Raw genomic sequence first — 15,616 nt, 5'->3', positions numbered from 1 at the left:
GATCCTGTCTATCCTGTCTAAAGACAGCCGTGACGGCAACGGCTGGGTCTATTTGCCACACTGCGCTGCCCTGGTCGTGTTCCTGGCGATCGGCGCCCCATTCGTGTGATCCTGTCTAAAGACAGCCGTGACGGCAACGGCTGGGTCTATTTGCCACACTGCGCTGCCCTGGTCGTGTTCCTGGCGATCGCGATTTGCGGCGCCCCATTACTCTACGACTACACCGTGGTGTACCGCGGTAGCCTGGACGGCGCCATCCTCGCCTGCATCATCGGCACGATAGTCCACCTCTTCCTCTGGCTGTTACTCTGGATATTTCTCACCGTCAAGCAGCGCTGGACGTTCAAGCTGCGCGTGACCATCGGACGCGCCACCGTGAGATCCGCGAGGTCGGTCAAACTCGTGACCGACGTCGACCTGCTGTCGACCAGGGACGATGAGGACGGCACCAGCGCGCCTTTGCTCGTTGTCGGTAACGGCAGAACTTACACTATCGCTGACACTTCGCCGAAAAGGGCTATCATGAGCGTCATACAGAAAGCCGCTATGGAAAGGAAAGCTCGATCGCAAGGTGAGAAGACACAGCGGCGAAGGTGCCTTCAAAATTCGAAAGTTTGAATTTGCGCACAGTTATTAGACATACATACTTCTCTTTTTTTACAATAGATTCCACGTTGTTAGATAAAGGATTGATTCGTTTTTTTTGATATCTCACTTCGTTTCCGAAAAATATGCCCGCGTCACTATAAATGCCGCACCCTGTATATATTTTTTACGCAAAGATTTTTTTTATAAAGATATTTCTTTCTTTTTACTTGCGAAATGAAGAAAAACAGTAGCAAGTTATCGAGCGTAAAATAGAATGAGTCGTAGGGATTTTAATTTTGATCGATGAAAAGTACGAGCGGCTAATATCGCTCAAAAGTGATTCATTCTCTTTCCGCGTCCGTTGCAGGCGGAAACGTCGATGGAGTCGACGGCGAATCGACGGCTGACGGTGACGAGCAGATCTACTGGCTTAGGCCGAAATTACGCCCCTCGCCCGCGCAATCCCCGAGCGACACCGGCGGTGCACCGACGTCCGACAAGGGTTGGCTGAACAAGAAGCTCAAGCATAAGGTCACCTTTAACGACCTGCCTAGTACGTCAGGCTCGCGGTAACTACCCTCCTCCCTCCTCTCTCTTGGTGTCTTTGTGTATCTGTTTCTACGCTTTCACCACTCTTTGTCCACGATATATTACTACAATAATACAAGTAGCGCTTTTATACAATTCTTCACCGTGCCTGAAGTATTCGATACGAAGCTAAATTTTTCCAACGAACGTTATTAATTTTGTAGCTATATTTATTTCTGCCGTATATTGCCATGATGAAAGAACACACTGAGTACATTAAATATAGCTTTGTTTGTGTATATATTGGGAAGCTTGGATTTTATTTCGATAAAGCACGATGTATTGAAACCATGCTACGTATAAAATATTCACCTAAAGTATGACTCGTTCACGTTATTATGCTCTCTCGCAATATGTTCTATTTATTTTTTCTATCCCTTGTTGATGTTATCAAGATCTTTTATCTAGAATTGAAATTTATCATTATGCGTGTGGTAGTTCACGAAAAAAATTGCAAACCTTTCAAAAATTTCTTCATACTTTATCTGTATATATATCCATATTTATTCCGCTTGATTTATTATATCCAAATCGCCTTATCACCCGTTTCTCCATCTTTCTTCAGCAATCGTTGTATAATCGCACGAGATCGCAGGACACTTTTCGATTGCCATTTCTGATTTCTAGTAATAAGGGAAAAGCCAGACGAGGTGTCGCCGACGGCGGGCCTGACGATGACGGAGATTACGCCACGTTACGCGAATTACCGTTAATCAACTCAATGGACCCAGCCGAGGATACCACCTCTGAAGAGAATAAGGTAAGCTCTAATCTTATAATGTAAGTTGATTCATAAAAGAAAAATATATTATTTTACTAGTTTTATCACTTTCTTATATGTGAAACATTTGATTTTTTCTTTTTGTATAAAAGTTTATTATTAAGAATTGGGAATTTTAATGAAGCATTTTTAGCAATTTTATGATTCAAGAAAGAGAAATTGTTGCTTATTATTATATTCGTTACTTATCATATTTTACTACACCGAATACGCTTTCATCGCACTTTCGGCTGCTTTTAATTTAAAGATTTTCTTTGCATTTGACAGTGGCAAAGATGGCCGATAAGTCGTAGGGATGGTATACCTAAATTCAGGAATGTAAGATACACATAATTTTTTTTTTACTGTGACGTATCAATTATAACTGCGTGTGTGTTCTTAACCGTCCACTAACAAATCCTGTAATAGACATGATTTATAGAATTTATTTGAATGAATGGACATAATATAAATATTAATTAATAGATTTTTCTTTAATGATTATATATTATAATATTATTATTGAAAAATAGTATATATATAATAGTTTTATGAAATAGCTTGTATTATTAATAGACATAAAAAAAGCAATTATTATAACATATATATATATATATATATATATATATTGTTTTTAATATTGACACATATAATTTAATTACACGAAGCATTCATAGCTTGGCAATTAGACAATAAATAGTTGGCAATGTTGTCGCAACTTTAATTTTATATAAATACATGAAAATACTTCTTACAGTTTTTGTGAATTGATATTTATAATCGTTACGCATGAAACTAAAACGTCACTGCGCGAATACTAATAGTGTCGCCTTTTGACAGTTGCTCGAGTGCGTGAACGACGATCAAGTGACTTACTACGCGAATGCGAATCGCGATCTACAACCATCGGAAGGTGATCCCTCGCCTCTTTTGACTCCTGATCCTTTACCCGATCCCCCGGAAGAACCGCTTCCGCTACCACCTCCAACTCCAACATCTGCACCAACCACTGATATTATCACGGCGCCACTAACTACGAACGCCCAGGTACTAACAACCTTAACCGCGCATTGTCCACGTAGACGAAGACATGAGGTTGTCATTGCACTGGAGATATTCGGCATTAATCTAAATATGTTTAATTAATTAATAACTGTATACACGAAATTGAATGTTCATTATGTATTTATTTATTGTTATAGATAACATCGTCTAAATATATTTTTGTTAATAAACCTTAATCATTCTCGTAGAATTGTGCATCGACAATCTCACATTTATTGCAACTCTGCATGCAACTCCACATTATCCTTATATCCTCGTAGCCAAAATCATGAAAAGTTAATAGAAAGAGAAAATGTACGCTATCAAAGAAAAGTAGATTGCAATGTAATTATCTCAATGTATCTTTGCATCGTCTTTCCATGTATTCTAGTTATATATGTTGCCGTTGCTTGGTATTATAGCAGAACCGCGATCGTAAATCAGTCTCCGATGATGTTTTCCAGATGAACGGTGGACAGACGCCGCGATGTCTGCGCCGCGCGGATTCAGGGATGCCGCACGAGGAGTTGACACCACGCTCGGACTCGTCGAACTCGCCGCCCTTGGATGCGGTGGGTGGCGGTAGCGGCGGTGGAGCCGGTTCAGTGACCGGACACAGCAACACCAGCAGTAACAGCGAGACGTCGAGCGGCGTGCACAGTAACGCGAGTAACGCGAGCAACGCCAGCCACAGCAGCTCTCAACGTCGGGCGACCAGCGTGGACGACCTGACCGGGGAGCCGCGCGAGGAACCGCGCGAGCAGTGGCGCAGCTGTTCTCTTCAGCGTGGCACTCAGCCACCCACGGCGAACACGACTTTCTCGCCGCCCAGTAGCCGCCCCGGCACTAGCCAGTCTTTCTCCTCGCCGCAGTATGTGAACCACGTGCCGCCGTTCAGCAACGCCGTCGGCAACGAGATCGGCGTCGGCTGCCCGGCGGTTATCCTCGAGAATCCGAACGAGGCAACGGTCGTGATCCGTCGCAAGCTCTCGAGAACGAAGCTCACGGATCCGCTGAACGCGAAGGAGGAACCGTTCGGCCGGTCCACCAACATGCGGATGACCTCGTTCACCGAAAGCAACGACATCCGCATACAGGCCTCGTCCGCGACCCTGCCGCACTATCCCACACAACCTATCGTCACTTATCCGCATTGCTCGACGATGCCGTTGCCGCATGCGTCTCATAGTGTGGCCGCGGCAAACATGAGCGGCGGGTCCACCGGCAGCTGCGGTTCTGTGCCGAGGCACACCTTCGTGCCGCCGCAAGTTCACACCACCATGCCGGCGCATACGACGCTGCCATCACATCATAACGGCGTCAGGCTACTTCACAACGCGGCCGGCAATCCGTTCGTTAAGAGATTCCCGCCGGTGCAATTGCACACCCAGCCCTGGGCCTTGCCGGGTCATCATACCTTCCCGCAAATGCCGCAGAGCAACAACAAGCTCACGGTCACCGCGCAGATCCGACAGAGCGACCGGGACTCGGCCAACTTCTCCATGGCCAGCAGCGGGGACTCCGACACGTGTTTGCCGCATTAAAATACGCGATGACTCCCTGTAGGTGTTAGAGATCACGCCGCTGAGAACTCGAATCGCTGAGTGTGTCAGGGTGATACTTGGTATTTTCGTAATGACATTTTGCCCCGCTGATCGATATCGGAGGGGATTGTAGTTTCCAGACATGACGTATCAATGTCACGACGTCCTCCAAGGGCTTATTTCGGAAATAAAGGAGAAGTGATAGAAACATAATAGGCAGGCAGAAAGAAGGTTTTTGCGCGAACTCGAGACGAGCTGTTGTGAATATTTCGCTTCAAAATCTTTACGACTCACGCAGAATTGTACGTATTTAATGTGTCGCATTACCAGGTATGTATCTCATTAGAAGAAGCTTTCATGTATTTTATATCTCTTGCTCATATACATATGCCAAAATTTAAAGGAAAGGAAATCAGATTAAGATTGAAACGACATATCACGACATTTCTGCCGTTTGCTAGCGTATAAATATGGCATTCCTCGATACGTATTACCTCTATTTTTTATAATCTGATCTAACACGATAAGATCTCACCTAATTATTTATATATAAGTATGTCTATGATATATTAACATAGAATTTATCGTGCATAAATCATGTGCGTAAAACGTAAAAATTATATTTATTTGAATAAGCAATGTGCGTGAAAAGACAAGATATAAGTATATAAATATCGCACAGGGGTAGTTTATATGAAGGTAATAACTGTAATTTGAAGGCACCAATTTCGTTACACACACACATACATATCCTATACGTTGTGATTCCTCTATTTTATCTAATCTTTAATCACGCAGCAATAAAAGGAAATATCTTAAGAAAGCGGAGATAGTAATCGAAATAATAAAAGAATAGATACTGGTTCAAAAAATTCATCCTGGTTAATGCGAAATACTCAAATCGTGCAACAATAAATAATTATGCAAATTATTACGTAATACATTTATACATACGCAGTGCGTGCGCAATTTAAAAGAAAGATTACTCTTAACGGTAAGTATATCAGTAATAATAAATCTCTACTCGAGTTTGCGCAAATGTCTTTCGATAAGTGTCGAACGCTTATATTATAGTGCTTATATAGTTAAAATCAATCTTTTCCATTATATTATCTCTCACGGGGCAGAGGTGTGTTCGACGTACTAAGAAAATCAGCGCTTTAACGCCATTTAATGCCGAAAATGAAACGGTGGCCGAGAGTGAGAATAATAATAGTTATCCCATTTTAGATATGGAAAAAGTTATTGTGTTGTCCTAAATAAAATTCGTGTATAGAGTGAATTAAGGATTAGTCGATTAAGAAAAAATGTGAAAACAAGTCGGGTTGCTCCTTTGTAAGCATACGCTTTTATAATATATTAATAATTAAGATCTTTTTTCTACCGAGATATAATTGTAAATTTTGTTAAATCGTAATTTGTACACACATTGCTAATTGTTTGTTTATACTGCGACTCTAATAAGAGTCAGCTATATGCGATAAGATTAGAAGAAGAAAAGCATTCTCACGTTGAATGCACGTTCAAACTATGCGCAATATTTATCTTCTTTCTTTAATTCGTTTTTGTGGTCATTTTTGTTTCTTTTTTTTTTCATAGATTTATATCATATCAAGTTCGTCAGCGAGATAAATGTTTATTTGTCGAATTTTCTACGAATTGTACATTTAGGAATTATGCACGAGATAATACGCGTTAAGCGGTTTTATATGAGTTACTCTAAAATGCAGTGCAGATTGTGCAATCGTACGATCCTCGGCCTTGATAATATTTGCAGCAAATTACGCAAATATACCGTTATGTTAAATATTTTTATGGCTTGATAACGATATAATTTTCTGTCTTCTACAATAATCGTATCGTACGATTTGCGATATCAACAGTGCCATCGAAATTGATAAGCACACAATTAGCATAAATCAGAGAAAGGCAACTATATATGTAATATATGAGTAAAAACTGAAGATGATTTATCGCGAAAATAGTGTGCGCTATTTATTTATTTGCACAAAATGCACGCGCACTTGCGAGAGAATTTCGTATATCTTATTTTATCTTTTTCTTTTCTAACGTTTTTCATCTGAGATTTCTCTCTGTCTGTTGATATTATTTAAGTCAATACAACGAGTATTTATTTAATGCCTGCGAATATGTACGAACGAATCGTTAACACACTATAAGAAGAGAAAGACAGGCGCAATCTATGGCAAGTGAAACGATTACTGCCACTTAATCGTGAAGATCTATAGATCTCTATTATGTGTATATTTACTTATTTCATCAACTGCCATGTTATTTCGTCCTTTCGTGAATGTAAGTAATCAATCGTACTCGTTTACTTGTACCTAGCATTTACTTGTGCGTATGCTATGGGTACATGCGTAAAAAAATAAATAAATAAAATAAAGCATAGGTTCGCCAAGTTGCGTTCTTTCGCGACTATATATCACTTTATGAGACGCGTGATGGCAGAGACTGGTCTCGCGAAGCATTATATTCTCGAGTCTTTCCTCGCAATCTAATGTAATAAATATCGCCGCATATATTATGACGCAACGTTCGTTTCATATCCTCCGCTTTTCGACAATTCTTCCGAAAAGATCGTATTCGAAGTCAATAATACAAATCAATTTCGTAATCCGCCCAATATATATTAGTATTAAAGAAATGTTGCATCTCATGATAATGCATCTTTGATTTGTGATTATTTGTAACAATATTATCAAATTTGATTTTTCCAGAACAGAAACGAATTCGATTATATGTAAACCAGCGAATTTTGACTTTCCGTTAGATTGCGATGAGCTAAAAAAGGATGGAACTTTGACGTAAGTTGAATTCAGACAAATGGAATTACATTGCTTCAATTAAAATCGAAATAAACAATCCATACGATATATAATTTATAACAATAAGAAATATTATTAAACGAGTCCACTGATTTAAAAGTTTATTCGAATAATACCTAAAATTTATGTCAATTTATAAAATCGACATTATTATTACTGCACATCAGATATGTTATCATACATTATCAACTTTGTACAAATATGTACGTACCGTTTTTTGAAACAGATGAAACAGTACACTTATTTGATAAATGCAAAAACACTTTTTATAATCATTGATATAATGAAAACACGAATACAATTGATAAACAAATGTTATGCGATTGTATGCCAGTGTAACATGTGACTGTTAGCAAAAAAAGTTTACGCATTCCGTAAAGATGACTGCAACAATAAAAAGAAAATATGAGCGTTCTTAAGACATTATTCAGAACTCATACTTCGCGCGAGATGAGACAATGCAATATGAAACCAAATGTCTGTATTTTTCAATATCTTCCAGTTGTACTAGAAATAGCAGCGTTCCCCCCAGCCTTGTTCATAGAATATTTCTGTTACAAGTTGTTATGCGAATAGATATATTAATATCTTACAAGATCATAGACCTATTCTGGAAAATTTTGCGCTTTCCATTTACTTAAGATATTATGCGAGAGAAAATGTGATGAGTAATCCGAGTGCAAATCTAGCGGGTTGTAATGATTGATCTTAATCACTGTATCAAGGAGAAACTTCATTCTATTACAGTATATTAACATCTAGATATTCACGTGAATTCATGAGATATCGAATTGTAGTGCAGTTAAATTTTGAGTCTCAATCTTTTCTGAAGCAGGAATATATGTATTGTCTTGTAAGATGTGTGGAAAGTACCTATAGAAGCACAAAAGATCGACCAATTGATCACGAACGGCAAATCAGACATTTTTATAAACGATTTAAAAACGAGCGCTTTGTCATTTGCCGATCGTACATATCATCTCGCAAGGACCATGCATTTCGCGAAGACATTTACGAGGATACTCAAGCAATAGCACACGAAGCATCAATCAAGGGCTGGACCAGACTTCTTAATGATCAATGAGCTCTAATAATATCCAACGCAGTACGCGAACATATTTTTTAATGGCTATTTTCAATACGCTAATAAACGAGAAAAAGAATGGGAGAATTTTCGTAGGAAGACTTTTGAATAGAAATTTGAAAGAATCTTTATTCTATCTTTCTCGGTCATAGTCCTGACGTAGTGTGTAATAATGCTCTCTACCCTTGATTCTGTTTCAGAGTAGGTACTTAACGCTAGAATCACATATTTTTCTCAATGCAAGTATATGACACTTTCTTCCAAATCCGTTTCAAGAAATCTTCGTTGCAACACATACTGTTTGTAATCAGCGTGTTATAAATTTTTGATTTAAAAATATACATTATTAACATCAACAATACAATTTAGTCGTATCTTGCATTTTTGATTGATTTAAACAAATTGATTTTCGATGTATATTTTTTTTATCGTAGCTTTCTATATTTATTTTCTATTTTTTATATAATAAAAGAGAAATTTAAACAAAGATTTCATTATACATGTAGATCAAATTTTTTCATTAATCTCTAATTTTTAATTATTTTTGAATTAATTCTTTTATTTATTTTATCAGGCTCTTTTCAATTTATTTTCAAGATTATTATTTTTTTTAATTGTTTGTTGCGTTTGTATATAAAATTAAACATTTACTCGAATCCATTGATTATTACATTCTCAACACTCTTTAGAGAATCGTAAGAACACAAGAAGAATAATAAACTTAGACCTTTCGATTAATATTCATAATTTATCATCAAATGTTCAACGAAGATTTCTGATAGCGCAAGCACATGTATACACAATTGATATATCCTTGATCGCGCCGTTGCAATCGCCATTGATACAATTTTTGAAGAATGCACAAGGCAGTAGTAGCACAAAGAAAGAAACCTATCTTTTGATAACTGCACTTTAAATGCGACGGATATTGCTACGGCGTAATCGTGACGACTATCATAGAAAATAGTTATCGTCGACAATAGGGCACGCATCTCTCGATATACATATATTAAGACACATATATTTAACTTTACTTTCGCAAAATTTAAAATATATAAATTAATCTATTTTTCGTTATTTATTTGATATTAAATAGAAAAATTGTTTTTTCATTTCAGATTCGATAAAAAATATTAAGTTATTATTTCTGTATTTCTTTCCATCTCTTCTAAAGAAACAGAAATACATATTTCATTGTTTTATATTCGCATACATACAAAATTCTTTCTCATAAAATTTACATATTTGTATCAATATATATATCGCATATCTGTGTCCAAATGATTTGCAGGGATGCTCGCTCCGCTCTCGACGATATTGCTTCGTTATACTTGCATTAAAATCACGTAGTCGATGTCGACGTACGCGAGAAATCGAGCGCGGCAATGAGATACAAAAGCTGCCTCTCGCAGAAATATTTTTTTACCGTCTAGTGTCAGCGACCGTACTCTAATTCGTTTTAGATCCGGCTAGAACCTAGACGTAGATATGTGACCGTTGGCAGTCGAGGAAGGCTCCGCACCGGGGGCGTTTCGGAAGCAAGGAATATTGCTATTGTCATGACAGACAGCCTTGAATCGCTCGTATCTTAACCCGTTGACGAGAGTATGTAATCTTAACTAGCATATATATTTATCAGCGAAGTTTTTTGTATCGTCGTATTTTACTTTATGCATATCATTACAACACCGTAATAGAAGAAATAACACGACAGCTTATCTAAAAATTCTCTTTCAAACAAAAGATAATTACTTTAATAGATATATTTTAATCCTTATTTATAGATAGACTTTTATTTATTTAAAATAAATATTTAACAATATCAAACCGGAATAAAAATTTCAATGAAAAATACATAAGATCCATTTGATTTTAACATTTTTATATAAGATTTATAAGCTCGTCTATACAAGGTTAAGGATACGAAGTTAGTGATACTAAAAGAGAAAAAAATTGGCTGATCAAAATATTTTTTTTTTTCTTATTATTTAATCATTGATCATGCGAAATTCTTGGTTCCACCACACCAAGAGCGTTGAAGAAAGAGCCGGTCAGAGCCCTCCAAAAAGAGTCGCGTCCCAGGAACGTGTGTATAATCGCGAGAGAGAGAGAGAGAGAGAAAGAAAAAAAAAGAAAGCGCTTAATTCTTCCGAAATATTTGTAAATAATTAAGAGTCGCGTCGAGAGTGAAGAGAATCGCGAGAGTGCGAATGAATGCGTGCGTGTGAGAGCGCGAACGAGACGGACACATATACAGCGAATGTGTACGAATAATTGTATAAAGACTGATTAGATTAGCCTCGGTATTTATTCGAACTAAACGATTGTAAACGCTACCGCTTTGCGCGCCCCAAAATACTCACGGAGCACGATGCCAAAGCTAATTTTTTCCCGCAAAGTAAACCTCGTTTTTTTTTCTTTTTCCGATTGCTCACATTTTCCGATTAGTCCGAAGCATAATTAAGCTTTTCGAACGATTTCCCTGATTCCTGAGGAATCTTTACCATGCTGGCCTACAGATTCTAAACCCGCAGAACATTCCTTTTTCCTGTCTGTGCAAAATGTTCGCTTCGTGTATTTCGTTCAGCTTCGCGCGTGTGTTTTCGGATACAGCCTCGACAGGTCGGGAAAAATGAGCCTCGACGGCTGAAAGCACACAGGGTATATAATACGTTTCGCGAATGAGTCTATACATTATTCTTTGTGCACACTTTGATTTAGATATTTTAATAACCGACGATCTCCGACACGTTCTGACCATCGTGCTCGAATGAACGCAAGGGCAGAGGGAAGAATGACACGCGCGATTATTAACAGCGACATTTATTATTGTCACAACGTATCAATATTATTCAATGCATCGTATAAACCAGTAAATTAAATGTAAACTTTGTATATTCATTTACTAAGAGAATAAAAGTAAATTATTCACTGAATATCCGCACGAGATATTTTCCATTCCTCGATCCATCTTACAGAAATTAAAAGATTTCCTTCATCTCATTTTTATTGTAATAGTACATATTTTTATCGGCGAATTGTGCAGTGATTACAATACAATGTGAAAATTCTAATTATTATTAAGTATTCACAAATTTTCCATTAGCGCCCGGGCTCTTTTTAATTCTGAAAAGACGAAAGAAAAAACATGATGAAAAAAGAATATTTCGTAATAAACTGTATGAAACTGTATTAAAGTCAAAAATTCGTAGTAAAATGGATTTTAAATAATTGAATTTAAAAAATAAGTTTTATTTACAAACTTCGTAAGAACTAAACTATTCCCATACCTTTCAATAATACTTGTACGTCATCTTTCGAGATGTTTATAGTGGAATCTTCTTCATTGCCGTCTATTTTCTTCAACTTTAATGTCACTGTGGAAACAGGCGAAGTAGTATCGCAAGGTAGTACTTCAATGGAGGACAAGCGACTGACTACAAAAATTAAAAGCAAATTTTAACACACGTAAACTAAATCATTTGCGGAGATGGAAAAATATTATCAGATACATTTAAAGATATAACAATATGATATATCAGAAGAAAAATCTATAAATTAAACAAAGATTTTTTTAATTCCAAGAATTGAAGCTGATGCTAGCTCGCATTTTTAAAATTTCTCTGATCTTACAAAAATGTGGTATTTAGACCAATCACCTCTTAAAGATTGAGATGAAAGAACAGCCGTGATCTGAGAACAGTGATCTGTGTGAAGTCTTGCTACGGCAGTGCTATGCTCTCGTGGAAGTCCCAATTGTTGCAGCTCACTGCTCAAGTCAGCAGCAGAAACACCATAACGAGCGGAAGATGTAAAGATTAATTCGAGAGCGGCCACCATTGCCTTTGCATCGTTTACATCTGAATAAGAATATCTATACTTCTTTATCTTTCAATTATTTATCGCGCGATTTAATTTTATGATTGTAATAATAATGATGCATTGAGTATATAATAATAATGATGCAACAAATATTACACGCACCAAGTTTAGCGTCTTGTGTGATCTTTTTTATCTTTTCCTCCTAAAAAAATTAATGCGATTAAAAATTATATATTTAAAATAAAAAATATATATGCGTACACCAATTTTAATAATCGTTTTCTTTGCTTTATATTTTACTTCTCGAGCAATTAATTTAAATTTATAAAAAATAATGCAAATCACAAAAATATTTCTATATGATTGTTAAAAGAGAGCATTATTTAATGCGACAAATTTTAGCAATATAGCGCACACGAAAAACTACAATATTTCAAATAAAATCAATTTTCTTACTGGCCTATAATAATGTTAGCGACAGAAAGACACATAATTTCATGCTGACAATTAACGATAAAATACAACTTACATCAAGTTCTCCTTCTGTTAAATATTTAGCCACTGCTTGGCCTAGCATTTTCATTTTAATCGAAGTCTAGAAATAAAATATTAAATTTCGAAAAAAATAGTCTGAATGTTTCTAATCTCTGGCGAGATTCTCTCTAATAGTATATTATTAGAAATTGTCTATACAATTTAAAAACGAGACTATTAAATCAAGTTGATCAATACCATTCGCGAAAGTGTGTTGATTTCCGCCAGCAACCAATCTGGACAGTCGCCATCACCAAGAAATCTGAATCTCTAATATAAAATATATATATACAAATAAATTTAAAGACGTTAAAATTATACAAAAATTTATTCCTTATTTTAGAAGTTTATAAGTTTACTTTCTGATGATACCTTCTGATTTTATTCATTTGAAATATTACAATCGTGAAAAATAATTTTTGCGACATAAAATAATTTTATGAGTTGAAAATCTTACCATTTTGATTAATTTCCTAGTTTGTTTTCACACTGACTTCGTTTTTTTTACCTAAAAATCAGATTATAAGCACAATTCTTAAAAATTAGATTATATTGTTATTACAATAAAAAACTTAAAGAGATGCAAAAAGCGACATATAAAAAAATCCTGATTATTCTTATTATATATTATATTTGAATACAATTTTCGAAAAAGAAAAAGGGAGAGATTCTAAAATAATCATTTATACAAAATTCACGACTGAGTCGTGTTTGTCCTATGCACTCTTACGATATGTTTGACCAATATCACTGGAATTGACCGTCGAGCTTCTAGACCCCCTTTGAGAAACCTACATCAATCATAACTACGTCTACTGCGCAGTTAAGGTCCGTCGCGTGTACCCTCGAGAGAGAAAACTACGTGACTCTTTTCTGCTACGCTGCTCTTGCGCGATACCTTTCTTCTCTTTCTCTTTCTCTTTTTCTTACCGATAATATTTCTAACAATAAATATCATAAGACGAACGAACGTGGACGTCAGAATGTTTGCACTCGTTGGCGGAGTGGATGCGTGGGTATCCGCGTCAGGTGAACGAATTCCCCATGCAATCCGCCTAATCTTTCGACCGCGACGGAGATGGCCCACGGGAGTTTCGAATGGCGAACATAAATACCAGAAGAGGACTCGGCCTACTGCCATTCTAGTCGAGGAAGTCGCGAACGCTGGATATTCACCAACAGGTGAACGCCGCAACAGGTAAGATACTTCGATAATCAATTTACAAAACAGCAAACTCCTCTGCGATACCAATAAACTGATACTAATAAATGCAATTGTGTTTTTACATCATTATTAAAAATTAAGATTTAATAAGAGATTACTTTTTGATATAAAAAAGGAAGTAAGATAACAATTATGTTGACTTATTAAAAAGTTATGATGATTTTATTTTTCTCTTATCTTGACGATGTATCTTTCGGTTGGCAATTAATTGCGATTTTGATAGAATCACAAGTATAGATTTATCAACTATTTTAAATGTATAAACTTGTAATAAAGATCCGCGAATGTGCTTTTAAATAGAATTTTATCAATCGGCATTAATAAAACGTTAATAAATTTTCGATGATCTTCTTGCTTCATTTATTATAATTTTCATTATATTTAATTATAAAATTATTCTTATCTACAAAAATTTTAATATAAGGAGTGTCCTAAGAAATTCGTCATTAGCTGTATTATGATCTTGTAATGAAATGCTCTGTATACACATTCTTCTATGATAGTTAATGGAATTATATAGAAAGGGTAAAATAAAATTGGATTTCATTTCTATTACATGATTGAACATCGATACTGTAATAAACCTGTATGTCACTTTGTACCATTAGTTGAATGGTTATAATAATAGATGGTAAAAGCATCTTCTTATACATTTGTACAAGTAAATTTAGATAAAAAACATCCCCAAAATAACAATAAGATCGCTGTAATAAAGCCGCTATCGACAGATACTATTTTCATATTATATTAAATAATTAAATTATGACATTAATAAGTAAAATGCAAAATTTATATAAATATGAATTATCTTTTAGCAATGAAGAAGATATTACTGGCCACTTTACTATCAATAGCAATGTCCGAAAATATTCTAGTAAGTAAAATCTATATAGTAAAATCTAATTTATAACTATTTAAAATAAACACTACATCACACATAACTGTTTTATTAAAAATAAAGAGATGTATAGTTTTAAAAAAGTATTAAAAGTGTCGTATTCAATATCGATTTTAATGAGAATTATCTGAGAAAATATGTAATTATTTAAAATTTTATTATAACTACATCAATGTGCGTAATCGTTTTTATTTTAAGATGGAGAATTATCTGAGACCAAAAACAGTATGGGTTCGCAGCAAACAATTTGGGAATAAAAAAATAAAGCGAGCACTGAACGAAATTTCTTCCGAAGTGGAAGAATTCTCAAATTACGACAACGAAAGACATCTTCCTCGAATTTCGAAAACACGGTTCATTAGCGATTCCAAGAAATTGCCCTCGCTAATGTTTATGAGGTAATAACGTACAATATAATATAATATATATAATATATACATATATATTTAAGGTCTTATTTTTACACTAAAAAGTTAAGGCATAAATTTTACCCAGTTAATTTCTAAAATATATTTTTTTCGAAATATTATTTTCATACATATATAATTATATAAAAATTAGAGACCATTGGAGATTCACATGACATATGCCAACGTAAAAATGAAGAATTTATATATTAGCACACATATACATCTAGTTATATAATAAGATGATATAAAATCTGATTCATTTATATATAT

At 35.5% G+C, this 15,616-nt stretch overlaps 3 protein-coding genes across 8 annotated transcripts in view; 2 read left to right on the top strand and 1 right to left on the bottom strand.

The window, feature by feature from the left end:
- LOC115246120 (protein tincar) overlaps positions 1-10,593 on the top strand; it is a 141,388-nt gene extending 130,795 nt beyond the window's left edge. For 3 of the 5 annotated variants that reach the window (XM_029824746.1, XM_029824744.1, XM_029824745.1), the window contains 6 exons: positions 102-571; positions 956-1,157; positions 1,804-1,936; positions 2,225-2,275; positions 2,777-2,983; positions 3,445-10,593. In XM_029824746.1, coding sequence (XP_029680606.1) covers positions 102-571; positions 956-1,157; positions 1,804-1,936; positions 2,225-2,275; positions 2,777-2,983; positions 3,445-4,524 — 2,143 coding nt within the window. In that variant the 3' untranslated portion in view covers positions 4,525-10,593. The remainder of the gene's footprint in view (positions 1-101; positions 572-955; positions 1,158-1,803; positions 1,937-2,224; positions 2,276-2,776; positions 2,984-3,444) is intronic. The other 2 variants (XM_029824747.1, XM_029824748.1) reach the window with 2 other exon arrangements.
- Positions 10,594-11,267: 674 nt separating this feature from the next.
- Positions 11,268-15,616, bottom strand: part of LOC115246125 (COMM domain-containing protein 4) — a 7,478-nt gene continuing 3,129 nt past the window's right edge. Inside the window, exons 2-8 of the mRNA XM_029824751.1 lie at positions 13,271-13,321; positions 13,012-13,083; positions 12,809-12,874; positions 12,442-12,481; positions 12,117-12,317; positions 11,748-11,894; positions 11,268-11,583 (exon numbers count right to left, since the gene is read on the bottom strand). Coding sequence (XP_029680611.1) covers positions 11,546-11,583; positions 11,748-11,894; positions 12,117-12,317; positions 12,442-12,481; positions 12,809-12,874; positions 13,012-13,083; positions 13,271-13,273 — 567 coding nt within the window. The 5' untranslated portion in view covers positions 13,274-13,321 and the 3' untranslated portion in view covers positions 11,268-11,545. The remainder of the gene's footprint in view (positions 11,584-11,747; positions 11,895-12,116; positions 12,318-12,441; positions 12,482-12,808; positions 12,875-13,011; positions 13,084-13,270; positions 13,322-15,616) is intronic.
- LOC115246121 (uncharacterized protein PF13_0277-like) overlaps positions 13,385-15,616 on the top strand; it is a 5,245-nt gene continuing 3,013 nt past the window's right edge. The window contains exons 1-3 of one of the 2 annotated variants that reach the window (XM_029824750.1): positions 13,385-14,011; positions 14,854-14,912; positions 15,135-15,334. In XM_029824750.1, the coding sequence (XP_029680610.1) occupies positions 14,856-14,912; positions 15,135-15,334 (257 nt within the window). In that variant the 5' untranslated portion in view covers positions 13,385-14,011; positions 14,854-14,855. Of the gene's footprint in view, positions 14,913-15,134; positions 15,335-15,616 lie in introns of both variants that reach the window. The other variant, XM_029824749.1, reaches the window with a different exon arrangement.

This window comes from Formica exsecta, unplaced genomic scaffold (assembly GCF_003651465.1).
Source record: "Formica exsecta isolate Colony F162 unplaced genomic scaffold, ASM365146v1 scaffold1387, whole genome shotgun sequence".
Lineage (NCBI taxonomy): Eukaryota > Metazoa > Arthropoda > Insecta > Hymenoptera > Formicidae > Formica > Formica exsecta.
This window is presented reverse-complemented; position numbering and strand designations above follow the sequence as displayed.